The 26,976-nt window shown below is 35.6% G+C and overlaps 1 protein-coding gene across 2 annotated transcripts in view; it reads right to left on the bottom strand.

Annotated features, from left to right (window-relative positions):
- LOC134242677 (MOB-like protein phocein) overlaps positions 1–22,004 on the bottom strand; it is a 34,255-nt gene extending 12,251 nt beyond the window's left edge. Inside the window, exons 1-5 of one of the 2 annotated variants that reach the window (XM_062724773.1) lie at positions 21,954–22,004; positions 5,713–5,775; positions 1,815–1,915; positions 736–778; positions 358–444 (exon numbers count right to left, since the gene is read on the bottom strand). In XM_062724773.1, coding sequence (XP_062580757.1) covers positions 358–444; positions 736–778; positions 1,815–1,915; positions 5,713–5,775; positions 21,954–21,989 — 330 coding nt within the window. In that variant the 5' untranslated portion in view covers positions 21,990–22,004. Of the gene's footprint in view, positions 1–357; positions 445–735; positions 779–1,814; positions 1,916–5,712; positions 5,776–6,555; positions 6,662–21,953 lie in introns of those variants that run through there. The other variant, XM_062724772.1, reaches the window with a different exon arrangement.
- Between the last annotated feature and the right edge of the window lie 4,972 nt (positions 22,005–26,976).

A 26,976-nucleotide genomic window follows, 5' to 3' on the forward strand; every position in this document is an offset into this window, starting at 1 on the left:
TTGTTCATGGTAGAATTGTCATTTATGCTGTTTCATTCCTAAATATGCATAACTTTTTACAAAAAACTTTATTCTAAAAAATCTTTTGAGCAGAAAAGTTTAAAACCATGTTTAATTTATTTTCTGATGGGTTTGTCTAAATGCCGTTTTCTGATTGGTCAGGAAGATTAGCACCTTGTTTATTCTGTGTATTTATAGCAATTCACGTTTACCGTGTTTGACTTCCATATTTGGAAATCGCCCAGACCTGTACATGAAATGGCAAATGGATGATTGAAACCCTTCAATCAAAAAATTTCACTTGCCTTCAGCTAAGATGTGCTTATAAAAAAGGAAATTATAATTCAGATATAGTACCTCTTTCGGTGTTTTATGAGCAGCACATAAAAATATCCACTGCTCTGTAGCTGTCATTTGTGAACACTGCTCCGGCTGACATTCAGTCTATAAATCAGAAGAAAACATTTTATATCTTAATATCAAAATACAATGCTCCCTAATCATGTCAAGAAAAAATCAGAAATTCCATATTCTCTGTCACTGGCATATTTTAAGCATATTAAGAGTTGAAATTCGAATACAATGATACGAATATTTCAAGCTGGCACCATTTTTGTTGTTGTTTTATCATTGCTTAGATCTTTAGCTCTCTGGCTTCTCTTTTAAACCAGTGAGCTTAAGTTTTGAAGCTAAGTTACTGCTATAAATGAGAACATGAAAGTTGAACACACTTACCTGTAATTTAACACAAAGTCCATTAAGTTCCATACAAAACTGTCTAAAAAAAAAAGAATCAACTATACTCTTTTACTGCAAAAAACAAAAAATGAGGCCACTGAGTAATGATGCTCACTTGAATCACCTTGTTCCCTCTTTTTTCTTTTTTTCCGAAGCCTTTTAATTCCCCACCCCATTTAAATTCTAATGTTAAATTTTGATCTATTTTAGCCAAAACCTTTCACAGGGCTATGATTTGAAAATTGTGAAAAGGCTACAGACACATAGATGGATGAACAAATGGACAATGGAAGCTAGACTGACAGAATCCATTACAGATGTGATCAGAAAAGTTTGAGCTTTCATCTCCTGTGAACCAAAAACATCTACACAATAAAAAATACTTAAACTTTCAAAGTAATGGACGGATGGAGACTAGTTAGAATAATCTGTGTCTCAGGACAAGCCCTCACCACAGTTAGAATACGTCCCATATACTTGCAAGATAGCAAATCGGAGCAGATCTGCTCCCAATGATTTTAAAGAATTCAAATGGGTTGTGCTGAAAATAACTACCAAATTAATCAAAACTAACCTTTTTGAGATTAACTGTCTATGCCTTTTGTTTAAAAAATTAATCCATATAAAGACAAAAATTCAACTATATGAATTTCCTGAATGTTTTTTCTCACTACAAATCTAAACGCCATTTTTACATTTGGAATTTTCTGGATTGTTTGTAGTAAGTGCAGTGAGTTAAAGTTATCACCTTGTTTATTTTGCAACACTGGCAATACATGGAACAAATTCTATCCTTAATCCGGGTCCGTATAACAATATCATTTAAACCATAGAACGTTCTATCTTAATGGAGACCAACATGAATTTAATCCTTTCAGGCACTCTTAATTGACAAGGAATTAGGAATTTATAAGAGGAACAAGCAGAATATAAATATATATTACATGTATCCTACTGCATTTCTGTATTTACCATTATATGAACTGAATAAAATGTACTACACTGATGAAGTTCTCTTTTTTGTCTTATGTCAATTTTTCACAGAGAATCCTTTGAAAACAAGATTCAGTACAAACCTTAAATGTTCATATTTCCAAACCCCCTCCTCTATGCCTTCTGGTGGAGTCAAGATCTCATCAATGTTTGTAAAATCCTTCCGTATGGCCTGCTGTATAAACTAAATGGAAAAAATACTGTTATGTGGATGACATTTACTTGAACATTACCAATGATTACCATGATTTAATACAGTTATTTTTGGTAATTTTATAATTGTCAACACGTGCACTTAGAGATATGGCCCATGCAGTCAGTCATATCTACAAGGATGGAAAAATTGTTTTCATCATCAACTCTTACAGTACAGGCCACGCGGATCCCGTATTTCCCGCGCCCCGTTGCGGTATAATCACAACGCGGTATTTGGCCAGGTGAGACAGGTAAACCGCGTTCCCTCCGCGGAAATTTCATCACCTACCTGTCCACGCCGCGGTTAAATCATCGATCAATTACTGACAATTAGTATCGTAAACAAACGGGAGTTATCTCCCCGAATTGTAATTTGCGAATTTTCCCTGTAACAAAAAAATAACGACACTGTATGTTTATTAAAAGAAGTATTTTCATTTATTTTGCTATGATAAATAGAAAATAAACTAAGAAAAAATATATTTATTTTTGTTTCTAAAATTATATATCAATATTTGAATTAGAATTAAAAATTTTATTCAATTGGTTAATTTCTTGCGTTATTGAGAGTCTAACAAGAAACAAAATTAGATACTAAAAAAATTAGGTTTTTTTTTTTTTTTAATTTATTCATATCATATGCGAACTTTAATACTGCTGAACTCAGACAGTGTGAGTTTCAATAAACGATTTTCATGCAGCATTCATTTGAAAAAAAAAAATGTACAATTAATCTTTGGAAAAAAATGTACATCATCATATTGTTAATATTCTTTTCCCAAATTTAGAACACTTAATTTAATAAACTGCGCTTTATTGTATAAATGTGCAGGCATTTTTCTTATAGTGTCAAATTACCGGAAAACATTCGATGTTGAGAGTTTACAGTGACATGTAGTGGGTACGTGAACTTAAATTTTCTTTATCCAAGATATCAAGAAAAAAATCTTTTCTTCTTTATTTCTCATCGTTTATATATCTTCTGTTCCCAAATTTAGAAAACTTTTCTTAAATTTATTTCCCTCTTTTATATAAATGTGCATTTTTCTCAAAGTGTCAAATAACCGGAAAGCATTCGATGGCGAGAGATAACTTTGGGCACGTGAATTTATACAAGAGATCAAGAAAAAATATCGCTTCTTCATCTTCATATTAACATGTATTACTTTTGTAAACAATGTCTTTCTTTTTAATTTTCATACATGTATTTCTCGATTTTCATGTTCAATAAATAAGATAGGATGTAAGCAGGTATGATGATAAACTTCACAGAAGAAATTAAATTAAAGGGGGGTGGGGGGTATTACACTTAAATTTTTAATAAATATTCAATGCAAAAAATCAAATACTTTCGTCTTCTTTGACAAATTCTGTTTCTTTGTGTATTTAGTATTAGCCGCGATCATTTCCTGTGTATAGGGATTAGCAGTGTCAGAGCAAGAAACGGCATGCCCTGGGGGTTTCACACGTGTCCTAGAGTACCTTGGGTAACGCTCGCTGAATGTGCACATCGCTGTCTAGCCATTCAACACAACTTTTGATTCAATGTTTCATTATTATTTCATCGATATCATTTTCAAATGCGATAATAGCCTTGAAATTTGTTTCAATATATTGTTGTTGTTTTTTTAAACGGAGTGTATAAAGAGAATAAAAGAAAAAAAAAACCCAAACTTTTAAAACAAGTTAATAAAGTATTTGATATTAATTAAATAAAATAATGATCTATTACTATGTTATTTATGTGTCTGTTTATACCTGTACCAGTTAGTACATTGAGAGAGAGAGAGAGAGAAGAAAAATATCACAATATTAAGGCACGCGCATGATCGTTTTTCCTTGTTTTGATCAGTATATGGATGTCTAAAGTCTATCGAATAAAACTAAATTAAACATGATATAATTTTAATGAAATTGCTTGCGGATAAGATTTTGTTAAATTCCATACAGATACATGTAGATCTTGCGGCCGCTGATTTATCAGTTTATTGACCATTTGTGGATTTTGTCTAAGTTTAATTGTTATTTGCCGAGAGACTTATTTATTATCCACTTTCTTCTTTCGTTTAGCATACATGACGTGTAATTTGAATTACTTCCCCTTTTGTCGCCAGATTACAACGACAGATTTTGGTGGTAAAATAAAATGTATTTTTGTTACAACATTTGATTAAGAAAAACACAGTATATTAAAATTGTCGAATTATTGAAAATATGTATTTAAAAGAAAGAATTTAAAAAGGATTCTGTCTGTAACAAAAACATGCTTTATTTCATGCATTTCAATTCATGAGCTACACATGAAAAAAACGGCTTCGTTTTACAATGTCGTAGGAAAACGCATACAGGTAATACACTCAGGTAACATCCTGTGTATATATAGGTATCTATACTATACACAAGCCAGCGTCGTTCTCTTGGGGCTTCTCAGCTGCTTCGAGTAAGCTCCACTCCACACCAAACTTACCTGAGGAAAACCGAACGATTACACAGACACCTGAAAACTTGAAGCATGGCAACTTGCTGATTAAAAATAAGTTAATTTCTGTGTTGTGTGTTCAAATTATTTAAGGGCCCATATTTGTGTTTGTGTTTTATTTGAACCGGAGACATTGCATTTCATACCCGAAATTTGTTCCTGTTCATAGGCATGATTTTAGTAATTTTCGAAAAGAGCAGAAAATAGAACTACAGTCAAATACTAGCTATAAAATTATTGGTATTCTGAATAGAATGACTTGTGATTATTTCATTAACAATACCCCCTCCCCCCCCAAAAAAATGTCGATATTTAGTTCATAGTCTTACAGTGTAGCGCATAATAATGGGGCAACATGCCGGAATTTCTACACTTACGCGTGTTTTGTTTAATTTTAATTGTAATTATGTATCACTATCTATCATCGTTTTTCATGCTATTATTTATAACAGACATGTACACAGTAGTAAATGTATTTTTTTTTAAATGAAACCAAATGACTGTGATAGAATCTCACTGATAAATAAATACATACATGTAGCTACATGTAACTGCAACTGCACGGGCTAATTGTGAACACCGGATTATAGTGCTTATAAAAAGAAGCGATATCATGGCATTCTTTGAATTTTAATTACACCTTTTTAGCAATTTGAAGATCATTCGAGGTGGCATTATTGATTTTAAAAATAAATATATTCGATAAATTATTCGACTTTATTTCATCCTATACATGTATTACTGTTAACAGACGTGTTTGAGAATTTAATTAATTTTGAGTGACTATTGGTACAAAAAAAAGATGTTTTTTATTAAACAATTTGATAAAACTTTAAAAATAATTTTTAAAGAATCCATGTAATGGTATATATCTATAATATTAATGTGGTCGTAATCTTAAATCCCCCCCCTTTTCGACACTATTAAAAATCGACAAGACTTTACAGGTAAGAACATCTAAGCTGAAGAATAACGGTAGCTGGCCCCGCCGTGGTGTAAACACGGTCTCAGGTAGCACCGCGATCAAAACCCGCGACGGTGTAACGCGGAAAGGATCAATACACCGCGGAGGGGACGCGATCTAATACAGGATCCGCATTGCCTGTACTGTAGGATTAGGAAAATGTCATTCCAAAATAACAGTTTGAGAAATCAGGTTTGATGTAAATTTTCAATAGACCAGAATGCACAAATGAAGTCACATATATGCAATTAAAATGGTTTGGATATGCTTTTCTCATCTTAACAAAATTGAACAAAAAGCTTGGTCATTATGTAAGTGATTAGTGGTAATGCTTTGCAGTCACCTGTTGCACTGCCAGTGTGCTATCCATCTCTTCAAATGCCTCATCACTCCAATTACACCAGTCCTAAAAAAGACAGAAAAATCTTAACATGGAAAGCACAATGGCATTCATATTTCAGTCTATACAACAAAGGAAGGTCCAGTCCAAAGATTATTTCTACCTACGTACTATTAATAGCTTTGTAAGTATTTAAACCTGCCCAAAGTAGCTATTTTTACCTACTGTTTGCTTTACTTTCATTTTGTGGCCAAAGGCAGGAACGGCGCAATTCGACGAGCACCAAATTTCTTGATACAGTCACACTAATGAAGAATACAGCAAAATTTTGGTCAAAAAATGAATACTTCGTTAATAAGCAATTTTGCATAAATTAGGATGCAAAATTGTTAATTTACGAAGTAATAATTTTTTTGGCCTAAATTTTGTCGTAATCATCAGCAGTATGACTGCATTATTAAATTTGGTGCTCACCATATTGCGCCATTCCTGCGTTTGGCCACCAAATGCAAGCAAAGACTGGACCTGATGGGTACTGGAAGTTTGAAATACAGAATAACAGAATGACTGATTCTTTTCCAATTTCTACGGACTTAATTAAACAAAAATAAAAATAGTTATTGCACTATAAACTTTTTATTGTTATAAGATAGACTAGCTACAACAAAAGACACAAATCAAAACAAACAAAATCTGTCAGATAATTTTTCAAAACAGAAGAAATTCGAGATCAAAACCATAGAGAGTTTCGAACTTTGACGTCAAACATTTACCAATCATTATTTTTCTCGTAATCTTTTAAATACTTCAAAACATTATAAGCATGTCAAATCATTCTTAGCTCACTTCAGTCTTTGTTCCTGGGCGATTTCGACGCAGAACCGCTGAACTACTGTCAGCCATTTTCATTTTCATTGCGAGGAAAGGTGAAGGTCAACAAACTGCAAAGCTTAGATAGCTGTTACAATAGAATGTCGGAATAGCTCGATACCTTTTACACAAGTCCCCTGACTTACAGTAAGTAACGGAAAGTCATGATTAGCTTTCTTTTATCTGACATGGCCAAAATTTAATTTATTATAATAGGAAGAATTGAATCCAACGTAATCAACACTACTAATCTGAGTCCAGAAATAAATTATTTTGCTATTTTTTTATAAGAGTAAAGAAACATGAAAGTCGAATTAATCCAGTGGCATCAACTTAAAACAAGAGGCCCAGGGGCCACATCACTCACCTGAGCACATCGGCAAGGAAAAAGCACAAATCAGATCAGAATTGAAAAGTTTACAGGGGGGGGGGGGATTTTAATACTATTTGAGAATGCCTCCATATCAATACAGCATATTCTCAGTAACTTATTTGCCGTTCTTGAGAAAAAAGTTTTTAAAGATTTTTTTTCACATTTTGTTTGTATATTTTACTTTGTTATAATTTGAATTTGATTCCCCATTGTTTCACTCATGATTTGAACAATTTAAATCTTCAATACATGATGATGCTAATACATGTCAATATGACTAAACATATAGGTTTTCTGTTAAATCTTAGGATTTTCCCCTTTATTTTCCTATTGTAACAGTCTGTAATCCACCATTGAGACCCCACCCTATCCTTGGGGGTTATGATTTGAACAAATATATAATCATTACACTATATCTGAGGATGCTTCATAATAAAAATATCACCATATTATCATGTTTTTGCTATTCTTGAGAAGAACATTTTTTTTTTTATATTTTAATGTAAAACTTGGATCCCCCATTGTGGCCCCACCCTACCCCTGGGGGTTATGATTCGAACAAACTAAAATATACACTTATACCTGTGGATGCTTCCATTTAAATATCACTAATCAAGGCTTTGCAGTACTTGAGAAGATTTTAAAAGATTTCCCTCCACATTCCTATGTAAAACTTTGATTTGCCATTGTGGCCCCACTCTACCCCCGGGGGTCATGATATGAACAAACTTGAATCTATACACTACCTGAAGATGATTTCACATGAGTTCATCTTTAATTCCTGTCTCAATAGTTCCTGAGAAGAAGATCGATTTTTAAAGATTTTTCCTATATATATTCCCATGTAAAAATTTGATCGGCCATTGTAGCCCCATCCTAACCCCGGGGATCACGATTTGAACAAATTTAAATCTACACTACCTGCATGAGGATATTGATTTCACACGAGTTTCATCTTTCCTGTCTCAATGGTAAATCTTGAGAAGAAGATTTTTAAAGATTTTTCCTACATATTCCTATGTAAAACTTTGATCAGCCATTGTGGCCCCACCCTAACCCCGGGCGTCATGATTTGAACAAACTTGAATCTATACTGCCTTAGGATGATTCAACATAAGTTTCATCTTTCCTGTCTCAATGGTTCTTGAGAAGAAGATTTTTAAGATTTTTCCTTTATATTCCTTAGTTAAAATTTGATCAGCCATTGTGGCCTCACACTAATCCTGGGGGTCATGATTTGAACAAATTTAAATTTACACTACCAGAGGATGATTTCACATGAGTTTCATCTGCCCTGGCCCAGTGGTTCTCGAGAAGAAGATTTTTAAAAAATGCCATTAATTTTCACAAATTCATAATTATCTCACCTTGGAAGAGGGTGTGGCCCTTCATTTGAACAAACTTAAATCCCCTTTACCTAAGGATACTTTGTGGCAAGTTTGGTTGATAGTGGCCCAGTAGTTCTTGAGAAGAAGATGAAAATGTAAAAAGTTTACAATTAGACTACAGAAAACGGAAAAATTTTGATCAGAAAAGCTGACACTTGAGCCTTCAGCTCAAGTAAGCTAGCTAAAAATCGGCTATGAATTGATTCTATACTGAAAGGAAAAAGAAACGCATATTAAGAACAATATATGTGAAATTTTGTTGACCAAGTGGCCGAAAATTATGAAAATTGGTCAAATGTGTATTTTTGATACTTTGCACTAAAATCGCCGGTCAAAACTACTCAACTATGAAATGTATGGCGTCACGTAGGGGAAGTGTTAAAAAGCCAAAAACACGTGCAGGCTGATGATGACAATTTTATGATCACATTTTGTAGTGCCAATCGATGCATTAGAGTTATACACATCGTTTTCCGCATTTGCAATCAGTATAAATTTTCTTGCAATCATGGTATGGCTGACAGAAGTTACACTGGGTCCAGTAATTGAATTGCATAAGTGAATAAAAAGGCAACAACTTGTTGCTGTGCAGTTTGTTTTAAACTTTTCAACAAAAAAGGTTTTTTCAGTTGTCAGAGAGTAACATAAAAGGTTTCCAACTAACCATGGCAGTGACGTTGACGCGTTAAACAACGTCACATCAAGATTGGGCTTTTCATCATACCACCTCGGTTATTGTTGATACATTATCACTGAAACCAATAGTTATACACCCTAAATTGACAGAAAATCTCTACTCTAATTTGGTCCGCGAGCTTGGCAAATTTTATGTCGATTTTACTCTCACACGCGCACGTACGCGTCGTATGCGTACATGTAATGTTTTTAGCATGTTCACACTGGAAAAATGAAGCCGGTGTTTGTCGAGACTTTCTTACAAACATTCAAGTGTACGAAACCAGCTGGATTCTATAAATTCTATCCTAAAACGAAAATTCGTGGCATTCATTTGGCGGGGGGATTTGTTGGCTTTTGAATAATACAGCTCCTCTCAACCATTAAGACTACCGTCGGAAGGCTTGAATAATAATCCTAAGAAAAAGACAAATGCTCTGGTGAACTCAATGCACAGGAAAATCAAGGCTGTTACCAATGTGCAAGGGAGATGATGAGAATTTTTATTTTAATTTTGGGGGGTATCGACATATAAATTTCAATAATTCAGGAATTATCAGTCAAAGTCACGCAAGATTTTGGTAACTTATTGATTAAAGATGAATTAAAATGTTTGATAACTATACTGGAAAACATTTTCGAAATAATAGTTTTAATTTAATTTAAAAGTTTAATATGCGTTTCTTTTTCCTTTCAGTATAATTATATACACTGTATTTCTTTCAAGGAAATTTCTCTTCTTTTTTCAAGGCCATAGAAACCTTTGAGAGGTAGACCCCCCATATTTTGCCGATATAATATACCGGTATAATTATATGCTGTACAAAATAGAAAACATGACTTTTTTGCCCCATGGAACATGTGAAAAAAAGAAGAACATATTTATAATAACTATTACTTGTGGAATCCAGATTGGGCCATCTAGTTCAATACAATAAAATATACATGCAATATATTGATTTTTACATAAATTATATCTATATCTCATGTATGTAAAAATATAAGGAAGACCAGTCTAATTATTTGGTTTTATGATGTGATCAATCGATTAAAGCAAACAACTGATCACTGGCCTTCATGAAACCAAAAAATCTGACGATAGTTATTCCTAATTTTTACATGCTAGCTCTTGATTTCGCAAATTCACATGCTACAAGCCCTGCTTCTGTCTCTATTTGTTCTGCCCTGCACGTGATTTTTTTAAACACGCCTATCTAGGACAAAAATCTTAAGGAAATGTCCCTGTAAAGAATAAATTTCTTTTTGCAGAGCAAGCATTTACTTGTTATCTGTTACTGTGTTAAGGAGATACATGTACGAAACTTACCTTATACCTACTGTTTATTTTTCAAGATAGTCTTAAGGTGTAACATCCCTCTGAAAAGAGAGATAACTTTCTGTGGACATTTTTCCATAAAATTCAATAAATTGATTACAGAGTTTATTAATGAGGACCATTTCATAGTCAACTTATTCAAATATGATCTATAATTATGCCCCCCTTCGAAGAAGGGAAGGCATATTGCTTCGCTGCTGTCTGTCTGTCTGTCGGTCTGTCGGTCCACTTAGTTTCCGTTCATTTTTTTTTGCAACCATTTCTCATACTGAAATGAAATTTGGTATACAGATATATCATATGAATATCTAGGTCAAGTTCTGTTTTGGGTACGGTCGCATCATTTTTGACAGAGTTATGCCCCTTGGAAAAATTTCAATTATTTGCAGTTTCCGTTCATTTTCTTCGCAACCGTTGTACAAACTGAAATGAAATTTGGTATAGAGATATATCACATGAATATCTAGGTCAAGTTCAGTTTTGGGTACAGTCCCACCATTTTTGACAGAGTTATGCCCCTTGGACTTACAAAGAACTTCAATTATTTGCAGTTTCCGTTCATTTTCTTCGCAACCATTGTACATACTGAAATAAAATTTAGGGTACAGATTTTTCAGATGAATATCTAGGTCAAGTTCTGTATTTGGTACAATTGCGCCATTTTTGATAGAGTCATGCCCCTTGGACTTAGAAAAAATTCCAATTATTTGCAGTTTCCTTTCATTTTCTTTGCAGAAGTTGCACAGACTGAAATGATATTTGATATACAGATTTATCAGATAAATGTCTTGGTTAATTTCTGTTTTGGGTACAATCCGGCCATTTTTGACAGAGTTATGCCCTTTTGGACTTGGAAAAATTCCAATTTGGGGGGAGGGGGGCATAAGTGTTTTACAAACATCTCTTGTTGTTAATGCATGTGTTTATTTCTAGTTTCGATTCCTAATATTATACTTAATTATTTATGATGTATAGACTTTAAACTGTGAAAATTGAGACATTTCCACTCCCACTCCCTTCCTACTCCCTCACTCTCCCCACTCCCACTCTCCCTCTCTTTCCCACTCTCCCCACTCCCTCTCCTTCCCACTCTCTCCACTCCCTCTCTCCCCACTCTCCACTATTATACTTACTTATTTATGATGTATAGCCTTTAAACTAAAATTGAGACATTTCCACTCCCACTCCCTCACTCTCCCCACTCCCCCTCTTTCCCACTCTCCCCACTCTCCCCACTCCCTCTCTCTCCACTCTCTCTCCTTCCCACTCTCCCCACTCCCTCTCTCCAATTCCTCTCTTCTACTCCTCCAACTTCCTCTCTTTCCCATTCTCCCCACTCCTTCTTTCTCATTCTCTTTCCCACTCCCTCTTTTTTCCCACTCTCCCCACTCCCTCTCTCTCCACTCTCTCTCCTTCCCACTCTCCCCACTCTCCCCACTCCCTCTCTCCAATTCCTCTCTTCTACTCCTCCAACTTCCTCTCTTTCCCATTCTCCCCACTCCTTCTTTCTCATTCTCTTTCCCACTCCCTCTCTTTTCCACTCTCCCTACTCCCTTTCTCTCCCCACTCCCTCTCCTTCCCACTCTCACCACTACCTCTTTCCAACTCCTCTCTTCTACTCCTCCCACTTCCTCTCTTTCCCATTCTCCCCACTCCTTCTCTTTCCCACTGCCTCTCTCTCCCAATCTCCCCATTCCCTCTCTCTCTCACTCACCCCACTCCCTCTCTCTCCAACTCTCCACACTCCCTCTCTCCCACTCTCACCACTCCCTCTCTTTTCCACTCCCTCTCTTTCCAACTCTCCACACTCCCTCTCTCCCACTCTCACCACTCCCTCTCTTTTCCACTCCCTCTGTCTCCCACTCTCCCCACTTGCTCTCTCCCCATGCCCTCTCCTCTCTCTCCCACTCCCTCTCTCTCCCATTCTCCCCACTCCCACTCCCCCTTCTCTCTCTCTCCCCACTCCTCTCTCTCTCTCTCCCACTCCTCTCTCTCTCCCCTTCTCCCCACTCCCACTCTTCCCACTCCCTCCCACTCCCTATCTCCTCCCACTCCCTCTCCCCTCTCTCTCTCCCCCCTTCCTCTCTCTCCCACTCCCTATCTCCCCTCTCCCACTCTCCACTCTCCCCACTCCCTTTCTCCCTCCCATTCCCACTCCCTCTCTCCCATTCTCCCCACTCCCTCTCTCTCCCACTCCTTCCCACTCCCTCTCTCTCCCACTCTCCCCACACCCACTCCCTCTCTCCCATTCTCCCCACTCCCTCTCTCTCCCACTCTCCCCACTCCTTCCCACTCCCTCTCTCTCCCCACTCCCTCTCTCTCCCACTCTCCCCACTCCTTCCCACTCCCTCTCTCTCCCCACTCCCTCTCTCTCTCTCCCCACTTCCTCTCTCCCCACTCCCTCTCTCCCCACTCCCTCTCTCTCCCACTCTCCCCACTCCCACTCTTCCTGCTCCCTCTCTCCCACTCCTCTCTCCCACTCCCTTTAACTCCCACTCTCCCCACTCCCTCTCTCTCCCTCTCTCCCCACTCCTCTCCCACTCCCTCTCTCTCCCCACTCCCTCTCTCTCCCTCTCCCCACTCCTTCCCACTCTCTCTCTCTCTCTCCCCACTCTCTCTCTCTCCCTCTCTCTCCCCTCTCCTCTCTCTCTCTCTCTCTCTCCTCTCTCCTCTCCCACTCCCTCTCTCTCCCACTCTCTCCCCACTCCTTCCCACTCCCTCTCTCTCCCACTCTCCCCACACCCTCCCTCTCTCTCTCCCTCTCTCCCCACACCCTCTCTCCCTCTCTCTCCCATTCTCCCCTCTCTCTCTCTCTCCCTTGCTCTCTCTCCCCACTCCCTCCCACTCTCCTCTCTCTCTCCCACTCCCTCTCTCTCTCTCACTCCCTCTCTCTCCCATTCTCCCCACTCCTTCTCTCTCCCACTCCCTCTCTCTCTCTCCCTTTCTCCCCACTCCCTCTCTCTCTCCCATTCTCCCCACTCCCTCTCTCTCTCTCTCCCCACTCCTCCCACTCCCTCTCTCTCCCCACTCCTCTCTCTCTCCCATCTCTCTCCCCACTCCTTCCCACTCCCTCTCTCTCCCCACTCCCTCTCTCTTTTTTCCCCACTCCCTCTCTCTTCTCCCCACTCTCTCTCTCTCTCCCACTCTCTCTCTCTCTCTCTCTCTCTCTCCCACTCTCCCCACTCCCTCTCTCTCCCACTCTCCCCACTCCTTCCCACTCCCTCTCTCTCCCCACTCCCTCCCTCTCTCCAACTCCCTCCCTCTCTCCCCACTCCCTCCTTCTCTCCCACTCTCCCCACTCCCTTCCTCTCTCTCCCCACTCCCTCCCTCTCTCTCCCCACTCTCTCTCTCCCTCTCTCCCCACTCCCTCCCACTCCCTCTCTCTCCCATTCTCCCCACTCCTTCCCACTCCCTCTCTCTCCCACTCTCCCCACACCCACCCCCTCTCTCTCCCACTCTCCCCACACCCACTCCCTCTCTCTCCCATTCTCCCCACTCTCTCTCTCCCACTCTCTCCTCTCTCTCTCTCTCTCCCACTCTCCCCTCTCTCCTTCCCACTCCCTCTCTCTCCCACTCTCCCCTCTCTCTCTCTCCATTCTCCCCACTCCCTCTCTCTCCCTCTCTCTCCCACTCTCCCCACACCCACTCCCTCTCTCTCCCACTCTCCCCACTCCCTCCTCTCCCCACTCCCTCTCTCTCTCCCCACTCCCTTTCCCTCTATCTCCCCCCACTCTCCCCACTCCCTCTCTCCTCCAACTCCCTCTCCTTTCTCTCTCCCCACTCCCTCTCTCTTCCACTCCCTCACTCTTCATACTCCCTTTTTCTCCCCACTCCCTCTCTCTCCCACTCTCCCCACTCCCTCTCTCTTCCCACTCCCTCTCTCTTGCACTCCCTTCCCACTCCCTCTCTTTCCCACTTTCTTAATAATAAAGATTAATAAAAAACATCCAAAAATTATTATGAAATGCTTTATTCTTATCATTTTATTTAAATTAGTTTTAACTTTTAGCAGAATTGTATACTGTAGATCACTAAATTTTTGCGACACCTTATTTTTGCGAGATAGTCATTGATTCTTGATAAGCGAGACAAAATTTTCACGAATCGTGGTAATTGCTCTATATGATCTTAAGGAATACTATTATACGCGAGAACCTAATTTTCGCGAGCACACTGTCTCGCGTAATTACGCAAAAATAAAGTTCTCGCAAATAAAAATTGATTAACAGTATTTTTGCCAAAATAATTAATTAATGTATCTTAAAATTATAACTTTAAACTTCACAAAATACTGCTACCCAGCTTTGCTCAATTTTTACATTCTTGCTTTAATAACAACATTTATATGCTTACTAGCATGCATGTTTGTTTAATGGCTTTGTTATCTTTGTGAAGTCTTTGATGAAAAAAAGCACTTTTAGGTGAAAGTTTTAACCTGAGGTACTGGAATACCTTTTCTTATCTCGATCTCTACATGTTCTTCAAATGTTCTTAAAAATATTAATAAATCAATAGATCATAAATTAATTAATAAATTATTACAAATAGATGTAACACTGATGTTGATCCTTGATTATTTTTAACAGGTTCCTGGGCATTGACCAATCCAAATGAAATCCTATTGTTTCTCATCCTTCAGTTGTTGTACCTCAGCTGTCAGCTTGCCTGTAACATTCTTTTGATTTCATCCATTTCAGATGTGGGCTTGTCTCTATGTAATGCACTCATCACATTTGAAACCTTCAGGTTGAAGTCATAGCTTCTTAGAAAGCATCATGGCGCAGCATGTCATCTTCTATTTCACTGCTATTTCTTCTTCTTGGAGGACTGTTTTACTGATAATGTTTTCAGGCCGACAACCCCACTCTGATACAGTCTCATTTGGTCCTTGTTCTGCACTGTATAATTTTCCTAATACAGAATGTACATGTATTCTATGGATGCTTTCAGTTGTATCAAAACAAGACATAATTGTGAAATACTTACTAACCCCCCACCCCCGGAAATTAATTATAGGATTCACAAAGAAAGTAAAATGATTAGAAATTTTAAGTCCAAAGGGCATAACTCTGTCAGAAATTGCTCAATTGTACCAAAAATAGAACTTGACCTATGATAAATCTGTATACCAAATTTCATTTCAGTATAGAGTTGATCTTGAGAATGATACTGTCAATGGTCACTAGGACACCCAGTCTTATGATAACATTAGCTGCTTCTCGTTCACTGATCTTAGAATGGCTTGTAGGATTTGGTCTTCTCTGTACAACTTTTCTTTTGCTGGACACTGGACTTCGTAATGCATAGTTCATAGGATGTTTCTTATGAATGTTAAAATTTTTGGTAATTCTGTGTAGTGCTTTATAACATTAGTTTGAATTTCAGATTCAGTTTTCACTGTTGGTATTTTAGGTAATAATCCAGTACATGTAATAGCAAATCCTTGTAGCCATGTTTGAAGATCCTGAGGTGTATCTGCCTTGGGTTTTAACTTCAAGGCTTTAGAAGAATTAATTGATGATGTCGTACGTCCTTGGCTTCTTCTCAAATATCATCTCCCGTAATGAACTTTTCCAAGAATACACAATTCTAGACAGAATTTGAATTTCCAATGTAGTAAATCACTTCAATAGTTCACTCACATGAATCACTTGAATTGAACTCAAGATATTTCACTGATTTCAGAATTTCACTTTTCACATCCCAAAATGTATTGTATCACTTTGATTAACATCACAAATATCTTATACATGATTTATAATGATAAACTGTTTGTTTTGTATATACCTGCTAGAATGTCAAAATAACATCTAAAAATCAAATGAAATATACTTGAAAACAACAGGCCCAGGGGTCACATTGCTCACCTGAGCACTTTGGCTAAGAAAAAGCAGAAATCAGTTTAGTACTGCAAAATTTCAATATTAAAGTGGTTCGGAGAGGTATGATTTGAACAAACTTAAAATCTTCACTTCCTAAGGATCATTCTTTTCAAGTAAAATATGACACATGATGGCTTTGCTGTTCTTAAGAAAATTTTATCAATGTATTCTTTGAATTCCTTAGTAAAACTATGATCCCCTGGTATAGCCTCTCTCTTCTCCCAGAGGGTTATGATTTGATCAAATTTAAATCACTATAACATTATAATTTGCTTTTATATTATTTGTGACCAGTCATGGCTTTGTTGCTATTGTGAAGAATTTTAAAGGTTTTTTCTTATTTTTGCTTTGATACCCCATTGTACCCCACAGGCTACCCCCCGTGGGTCATGATTTGAAAAAATAACTTGAATCTACACTATCTGAGGATGCTTCCATATCAATATGTCTAATCATGGCTTTGATGTTCTTGAGAAAAAAATTAAAGATTATTTTTTCCTTGATGTTTTCAATGTAAAACCTAGATGCTCCATGCATGTAGCTACATCTTACCCCTAAGATTATGATTTGAACAAATTTTGAATCTACACTACCTTACAATGATTCCACATAAGTTTCATATTTTCAAGCATTATAGCTGTTCTTGAGAAAAAGATTTTTAAATGATGCCATTAATTGTTCACAAAATCATATGAATAATCTCCCCTTGGAGAAAAGAGAATCATTTGTTAAAAACTGAAAATCCACTTCATCCACTTCATCCAAAGATAAATTGTGGCAAAGTTTGTTGAAATTGGACCAGTGGTTCTTGAGAAGAAGATGAAACTGTGAAACGTTTACAATGGTGATGATGACAACAATGACAGACAATGGACAAAGAGCTGGGTTCACTTTATGCATAAAATGGCCCTGTAGATATACCAATTGATTGATTAATACTTTATGTTCCATTTGAAGCATTAAAATAAAATAGAGACTTCAAGTGCTTTCATCTCCTATTAAATTTTTTCTCCTAAACATCAAGGTCTGGGAGAACTGACTTTATGAAATTGCAATGTTCTTAATTGAATTTTTAGGTAAACAGGTATATTTTGAGTACTTTCAGTGAAGAAGAATAAAATGAGCGCACTCTCTGATCTAAATAATAAAACACATCTTTTAATCCTCAGAAACACATGCAGTTTTATCATTTACTAGTTGCACATTTTAGATCAGAGTTTGTGCTCTATATCAAATATCGCAAAATAGCTTTAGAAATTGACCGTTTTTGTAGACAGTTTTTCAGAATATGAGGAAAATGATGCATTTGTGATGTCATAATGCATTGACTAGCCAGAAAATTATGTTATTTTTGATAGATATGCAATCACCAAAGATCTAAGTCATATTTAATGCATTATAAATAGGGATGTCAACGAGTACCCAGTTAAACAGGGTACTCAATGGAACGTCTGAGTATCAAATATTAAAAACTGGTAATCGGTTACTCAGATGTATATTTTTTTTTCTTCTTCCATAGGACATATTTTTATCAAAAAATAACTTAAATGAGCATACGATAATAAGAGTGCCGTAGTCTACACCTGTAAAACACCTGTTATCGCCTGTGGCTGTATATATTTTGTAATTAGTGACCAATTACCTGCTTTTCTCACCTTTTGCTGTCCTTAATTTTTGGATGGCTTCAATGATTTGTTTTATTGAGGATCCTTTAAGTATTTTCTGTTATCTTTAAATCATTTTTAAATTATTTAGTACATGTGCATGTAAATGGTACCGAAATCCGACATGCATAGGTATGCCGCTATTGACTTAAAAATGTAAAGAAATATCTTGGTAGTACATGTAATTGAAGATTGAAAAAATGTTTAAAGTCAGCTATGCGGAGTAAATTTAGCGTATTATTACTATATACAGGGGATACAATAATAATATATGACAGGTGTTCCAACAACGTCCGTTCCTTCTGCTTCACTACTGCTATCATTACGGGAGGTCAACATTACCGCTACATCACCAAAAATTTTAAATCATTACTGCTCCTTTTTTTCAAAATTTCGACCGATCATTACCGCTACATTTTTTTTGCCCAAAACAAGTCATTACCGCTACATATCGAATCAGCCAGGTATGGTACGGAATGAGTTCCAATCACTGTTTATTTTACAAAACAGCAGTATGTCAAGCAAATAGCATTCAAAGCTTTAGTGATTGTGTAAAGACATTTTGAACACTGAGTTATATATGAACATTGTTTGATTTAAAATTTTTAAAAGTGTTTTATGATATAAAATAGATTTTGAATTAAGAAAAAATAAAAAAAAAACCCACCCAGGTCAAAGTCCTATTTCCACCTCCTAGAGATGAGCAGGGCTAAACAGGACTTACACTTGTATATTTTGTATTTTAAATCAATCTGTCCTCGCAGAAGTAGCTGGCTAACAAAAAAGACAATGTACAGTAAAACTCGGTCATAGCGAAGTCCTTGGGACCTGTGAATTTAACTCGCTATATCTGTTATTCGTTATATCCATATAACGAATTCGTATAATTATACGCAGCAAATTCGCAATATCACATTTGCCTTGAAGTTTTACTTCCGAATAGGTTGGGGAAGCACTTATTACATAACATACTTTGGATAAGTAAGGTTTTTTTTAATGAATTGAATTTGAGATAAAAATACTTATTGAAAAAATTCAGTTAAGTAAATCAAATTTTGAGATTCTTGATAATTCGTTATAAAAGATGTAAATCTTTTATCTATCCGGTACTCAAAATCAGTTCGCTATATCCATAAATTCGTTGTATCAGAGTTCGTTATAACTGTAAAATTTTATGAAGAATAGTTAAGAATTTGGCCGGGGACCATAAAAAACTTCGCCATGTCTGTGAATTTGCTATATCCATGCTCGTATTAAACGAGTTTTACTGTAGCGGTAATGTATACTTTTATATGTAGCGGTAATGTAACGTTTTTTGTAGCGGTAATGATTATGTAGCGGTAATGAAAATTTCGAAAATGTAGCGGTAATGATACGCACCCATCATTACAAAGATTCCTAGCAGATTATTTAAAGCATCTTCCCAAACAAAAAATGTAAATCATTTGTAATTATTGGTGAATCAAATGGATGTCTTTCCTATGTGTCTTTTTTTTAAATATATTAATAAAGTACAATAAATCATTTTCGTTGGACTTTTTAAAAAAAATGCACTAAAAACATAATAAAAAACAACATTGGGGTTTAACACAGCTTAACTGAGTTTAAGAAAATTAACAGATGTACAATAGTCATGTACTTACAACTTTACCAAGTACCTGAGTACTCGATCAGAAAAAACGTCCGAGTAACCGATTATCAAATATTGACCAATTTGACATCCCTAATTAGGATAATTATAAACTAAACTAAGCAGTTTTAGTTTTTCAGAAATTCAGATGGCCAAATACTGCAAAAGCGAACCTTGTTCTTTCAATCAGAAAATATCACTTGAGCCTTCAGCCTAGGTGAGCTTAAAAAGAAACTGAAATGCAGAACGATTATGCCAAATGAACAGAATAATAAAAATCACAAATGTAAGCAACAGAATTTCAAAGAAGCTATTGCACAAATGTCACAAGTGAAAAAATATAAATAATAATAAAAAGCAAACTCAAAGAATTGTGGTCCCTGCTTTTGGTGGGATCCAATTATTTCTGGGAATTATTCAATGTATCAACTATGAATGCCTTATCATATGTCATTCAAAAGTAATAAACAAAGTTTAATTTTTGAAAAATAATTAAGTATGGTATCAGCATTGAAAGGCTGATTATAGCCTTTAATTATTTATATGAATTTTTTTTATTTTTTAAAAGAAAATGAAAAAAAAAATTATATCCAAACTAGATATCATTGATATGGTGGCCATCTCAAAGGGCCCCACTTTTAGCAGTGAAGATGAAAATGTAACGTAGCTGAAAAGGATTTATTTTGAAGGTGTTTGAGATTAAAGGGGACAAAAAGTATTACTCCCTGAAAAATAATACAATTAAAAAACTTTTATAAATGTATCCACTATGAAAATTGTTGCATATCCTCTATCATAATATGTAAGGAAAATCACAAATGTTCCATATCCAGTCAATTTGTCTGAGACTGAGTGGACTTAAGGGAAAGAAATTCAAGGTCACTGCACACCGGCTTCCCAAATGCACTCTATTGGTGAAGTATGAGCCAGATTGAGTCAAGGAGAGAGAATATATGCTCCGGACAAAGATTTTTTCATATAATTCTGCTATGACCTTGACTTTTGACCTAGAAACATGGTTCAAGGTCACTTCACACCGGTTACGCAAAGGCACTCTGTGGGTGAAGTATGAGCCAGACTGGGCCAAGGAGAGAGAAGATATGTTCCAGAAAAGAGATCTCGGATGGACAGACGAACAGCTGGACGGATGGACTGACAGATGGATGGACGGACAGACTGATCACTATAAGGTGCCTGCCGAGAGGGGCCCTAATTATATGCTTTAAACATTTTGCTGTAAATGAATGCATCATATGAATATCTAAAGAAAAGAGCTGTATAGATATTTAATTTTAAAAAAATTTTCACAAATAAATGTTTTATATTCATAAACAATTCATTATGAAAAAAAAATTAAAAATCTATCTAGCCTTTCTTTACATATTTTATTAGATACATTCATATGGTGCATTTACAGCAAACTTTTTAATCGAAAGCATCTAATTTGAATATAAAATTTTTTTTTCAATTTCTTTGAAAAAATACAAAAAAATTCATATAAAATAGTCAAGAACTAATATTGGTCTTTCAATGATGAAACTATTGCTTAAAAAAGATGACTCAGAATAAAAAAAAAAATTGGTCGGGCATAAACTGATTACTCTGATTAAAGGGCAATAACTCTAGTTCATCTCAGAGAGAAACAACAAATGAATTGAAAGATGTTCAAAAGACAATGACAATGACAACAAAATAAAATTAATACACATAATAAAATTAGATACAGTGAGTGAAATAAAAATTAAATTTGAGCAGATAAAATAATGAAATAGTGTCAGTGTTATTCAAATCTTCTCTCTATATAGTGAGCAGGTATAAGGGAGATATTCTCAACTCAGTACCAAAAATTTCAGTAATTACATGTACTTTGATATTCACTGCAAATATAAACTACGACAGACAGACAGACATGTAATCTATAGCTACCCTGACTGCTGTCACACACCTACTATATTTTACTTGATCAACATACAAACATATATTAATACCTATTATAATATACATGTGAATGTACATGTGACTAAGAAGGGCAGGGGTGGGGAGGGGGGTGGACATTACCTGTAACTATTATGTACATTCTCCCACAGCTACCACAGCTCTGTCAACATATGTTCAGTCAGTCATCAGTTGTCAAAAAATATGCATTTGTACTACGCAGTGCAGTGCAAAGGTGTTAGTATAAGAATCTGAATTTTATATATCAATTACCAATACAATAAGTACAGGGCACAAATGTTTTGTTTTCAATTTACACATACGTCTATATAGAATAGATAATAATACTTAACAGACAGACAAACGTAAAAACAGACATCTGAATCGCTACACCTTTATATACCCTTCAACTTTTCAAGTGGGGGGTATAAAATTCTTAACTATATATATACTGGTTAGTTAAACAAGTGCTGTATGGTAGACTTTCTTACCAATCGCTGGTGGAATAATTCCGATTGAATCACCATGGAGCCAATGCATACAGAAATCACAATATAAAACACAGTTCACAGTGTTGATCACTATTACTTAGGCACAAAACTCTCACTGTTAACAGTTAAAACATATTGTAGCTCTCACAAGGAGGAAGGTAGAGGTTGACCATCATTTATCAGCTAACTGCTTTATCCTGTGTTAAGGCACCATCCATCATCAACAACCAACTAAAGCGCCAAATGTAGTAGTAGTCTTATGTGAAGAATATAACACACACATAATTATGGATCCATCATTCGTTTAATATTGCAGTGTTGATATGGATGGATCCAGACGTAGTGGTCACAATAGCCCTATAATAGAAATAAACAATATTAAGCATAAACGAAACAACTGATGCTCCCATATGATAGAATAAATGGTAATCTGTTTTGCAGATGCAAGTCAAACTCCAAAGGTCAAGGTCAAAAGATTAAAATTGTGATATCCAAAAGAAGGCCTTGTCACTTAGAATACACCTGTGAAAGATGAAAGCCCTAGTGCTAACTGTTCAAAAGTTATGACCAAGGTTAAAGTTTCTAAAACTCAGGGTCAAACTCTTAGGTCAAAGTCAAAAGTATCTATATACCCACTGAAGGTTTAGTCAAATATCAATATTTACACTTCCAATAAATTTCCCCTACGATTCTTTACAAAATAAAATGGAGTTCATTTTCTCATGAACTACATTACATATGTATCATGAATAAGCATGAATATCTCCATTGTTACGTCATAATACCACACTTGACATCAAAAATATTGTGTACATGACTTGTACACTGTTTTGCTTTAAACATGAAAGTTGAATTGAAATAATTTATGGCAAGTTATCAGTAAAATAATGTAAATATAAGAAATGAATTAAATTTTTGAAGATTCATGAGGTATATGAACACTTCACACCGGCATATATATCATGAAGGCTAAGGCGCTTCAAGAAATATGCCGGTGTAAAGACGAATAATGACCCCCATCGAATAATGACCGGGGGTCATTTTTTGACAGCGAAAAATGACCCCCGGTCAATATTCTACGGCGAAAAATGACCCCTGGTCATTATACGACATAGAAAAATGACCCTTTTGCCCGTAGAAAAAGTGTCACCACCCTAAAAATTGCAGAACCCATGTGAAGAAAAATGACCCCCGTAGAAAAATGACTCCCTGTTGATTAAAGCTGAAATTTTTAGGGGGCAAAAAAAATTAGATAAAGAAGCATATTTGCCAAAATGCTCACCTGAGCTTATTTGGAATAAATTGATGATACGTTGATCTCATAACATACGATTATAACTATATTTTAAGGTCAATGCGATGGTTCAGAATCTAAAGGAGTAAAGATTTATCGAGCCTAAAGGGTTAGGTAAACATTGTTTTTCGATAGTGGGAATCATCGTACTGACAGAAAAAATCAGCAGTATCATATATTATTTTATACTCCGCTTGAAAAGCGGGAGGGTATATATTGATTGGGATGTCCGTCCGTCTGTTACGCTTTGGGATATCCATCCGTTATCAGCAACTCCTCTTATATATAAAAAAATGTATTTGTAAAACAGCTATGCCCCTGTATGGCAACATAGCGAAGATTAAACTTTTCTTAAAGGCAATTTAAATATAATGGTACCCAAAGTAGGGTCTTCTCATAAGAAATACAATTCCAAAATAGGAAAGCCCTAGCACCACTTGTTCAAAATTAATGGCTAAGGATAAGTGTTTGAAAGGTAGGTCAAACTCAAAGGTCAAAGGGTCAAAGTTGATGGTTTCTTAAGAAAGGTTTAATGTAACAAGGATTACATTTGTGAAGTATGAGAGTACTAGTATCTACCGTTTAAAAGTTATAGCCAAAGTAAATGAAATAAAAATTTGGCATTTTTGTGTAAAATGGGACAAACTCCAAGGTAAAGGTCAAAAGGTCAAATTTGTTGGTACCCAAAGTAAGGTCTTGTCACAAGGAATGTACACATATTGAATATGAAAGACAAAGCTACAATAAATGAAAAGTTATGGTAACGGTTAAAGTTTTTGCAGAGAAACAGACCGGCGGATAGACAGACAGACATACAGATGGACACGATAAAACTATATACCCCCGAATCTTCGATTACAGGGACATAAAAAGAAATGGTCTTCAATTAACTTTTCATATTATGATACAGTATAAAGAAGACGTTACAAAAATGAAAATGTTTGTTCTGATTTTCATATTAAATTCTCTGAAAAATATACTCAGAACTGGGTAAAATCGTGGAGTAAAACAAGAATTAAGAAATGTAATGAATACTGTGTGCTAAATCAAAATGTTATGTCTACATATATAGTTTTTGCATTAGAATGTGTATTTTACACTAGCCCATAGCTTTACAGAGCATATTTTTAGGTGTTATACCCACCCCACCCCCTTACTTATTTAGGAGGAAGTTGATTTAATCAACAAAAGCAACAACAAAAAAACTACCCTACCTTTATTTTTCTGTAAGGAGGGACTAAAAATAAACTTTAAATAATCTACTATTCTACTAATTTTCAACTGTTACTCTGCCACAATACTTTCAAGTATACCCCCACCAACATTTAAAGTATGCTTTAATCATGGCAAAGTAAATTATGATATGATTGAACTTGTGTGAAGGCTTAACTTCATTTCAATATTTTATCTAGAGCCTCTTTCGGTATTATTGAAAGGTACGAGGGCTGTTCAATAAATAATGTCCTGAACTATATAACATACATTACAGATATCATTTGACATTAAACTTGACTTTCTTTCATTATTGGATCTTTCATGAATTTATAACAGTTTATGTGACCACTTTTCATCACATAGTTTCATCGTGAGAAGCTGGGAAACAAGGGCTTTTCGAGACACTGCATTATAAATGAATGGTAAAGAATCAGTAAACTAGAGTGAAAATGAAAGCTTCATTATAGCTGTCGTTAAACTTGTTAAAAATCCCAAAGAAATATTCACTGAAATATATGACATTTACAGCAACCAATGCCTGTTTTATAGACAAAAGAGCAGGTAAATTTCAATGATCATAAATTATATAATGGGCATAAAAAATGGGTACCCTCCTTGCCAACAAAAAATATAATAACTTATGCACTGGTTGCCAAAATTCAAAAAATAATATTTGATGATGTATGATTGACCTTAAGACACATAGCAAATTTAATAGACATCATATCGGGAGCAGTTTACACTGTTTTTAAGAAACGTTTGACGGCAAAAAAGCTTGGTACTCAAAGGTCACCCTATATTTTGAAAAAGGAGTGAAAACGACAGCGCATACGAAATTCTTAACAATTATTTAAAAAAATCAGTAATTTTAGTTATCCACGTTTGTTTTATTTTTAAATAGATATTGGAACATGAATCTATTGATTAAAACCCTCAAAACAAAATTTACCATAAGATCTACTTGATAAAAACAGCGAATGTCTGACAAGAGCACAGAAATTCAAGAGCAAAGAGACAGATTTATATGTAAATTTCTTAAAAATTAGTGGTATTGTTGTTCAAATTCATATTCGAAGAGACAGTTTAATTTCTGGAGGAGTCTAGAAAGCAGTTTTTTTGCAAAAAAATCAAAAGGTTTATTAGAGGAAGGACCCAGAATCAGGAATCCACTACATTGAATTTCTTCAAGACAGCGTCCAAACCCGCATGCCCTGAAGAGTAAAGGGGTTTTCGGGATAAACAGAAAGTTAATGTTTTTTCACATGAACAATATTCGCCAAATTTTTGACCTTTTGACTTGTTTCTATTTTCAAACTTGAAAATAACACCTTTCAGAGGGAAGAAACAAGTCCGGGAAAACATTGGAGTTGCCATTTTCCAGTATACTAAGGGCCATACCCAAAAATGAGTTCTAAAAACAACCAGAAATTAGAAACAAAATGTTACAGACATGTATTTTAATTTAAAGAGATAAATAAGTAAAATCATGAAGACTGAATCATTGAAAAGCGTCTTTTGCTTCTTTCTGAGCATCGAGGACATTATTTATTGAACAGCCCTCGTATATACAGTTTTATTTATATTTTTGCTTTTCATTTATTTTTTGTTTGTTTTGATTTAACGTAATTTTTTTTTGGTGGGGGGGGGGGGGTTAAAAATTTCCTCCTCTTTCATTGTCAGATAGGATTTGCCAAACTTATACAAGCTAAAAGTTGAAATGAAGGAAAAATTAATTTTTCTATTAAAGAGTATTGGAACCTGATTGTTGCATGGTTTGATTTCTAAAAACAAGTGGAATATCATTCTTTAAGCAAACACTATAAGGAGGAATATATTAAAAAGAAATTTTTTTTACTTGACAATTAAAGAATCTCTTTTCACTCTAAAGGGGGTCATTTTTCAATGGGGGTCAATTTTTTATAGGACTAACATATAAAATAATGACCCCTAGGACACTTTTTCTACAAAAAATGATTTTTTTCTAAAAGTTGTCATTTTTTGTCGTTGAAAAATGACCCCCGGTCATTATTCGATGGGGATCATTATTCGTCTTTACACTGGCGTGAAACGTCGTACTTCATAACCTCATGAATCTTCAAAAATTAAATTCATTTCTTAAATAAACATGTTATTATAACCTACCCCAACTCAAGGCTTGATATTCCTTACATCCAGGTCTTGTAAAAGAACCCTGTCCCAATTGAACATTAACTCTTTTTTCCAAAATTTGGTAAAAACACCCAAATTATAGGCAAATTGAATATTTTTATCATACAAAAAACATGAATTTTAAGAATTAAGGATTTATTAAGCCTTCAAAGTATTGCTTTTTTAACCTGAGGTTTATGTTCCTTAAATACAGTCAAACTTCAAGACCAAAAGGTCAAAATTGTTGGTATCAAGAGAAGGTCTTTACACAATGAAAACACCAGGTCCTGTGAAATATGAAAGCTGTACATGGTATTTACAGTTTAAATGTTATGGCCAAAGTTAAAGTCTTTTACAAAGTGGGCC

The sequence above is a fragment of the Saccostrea cucullata genome, unplaced genomic scaffold (assembly GCF_032062105.1).
Source record: "Saccostrea cucullata isolate Sc308-1 unplaced genomic scaffold, CSIRO_AGI_Scuc_v1 ctg7266, whole genome shotgun sequence".
Lineage (NCBI taxonomy): Eukaryota > Metazoa > Mollusca > Bivalvia > Ostreida > Ostreidae > Saccostrea > Saccostrea cuccullata.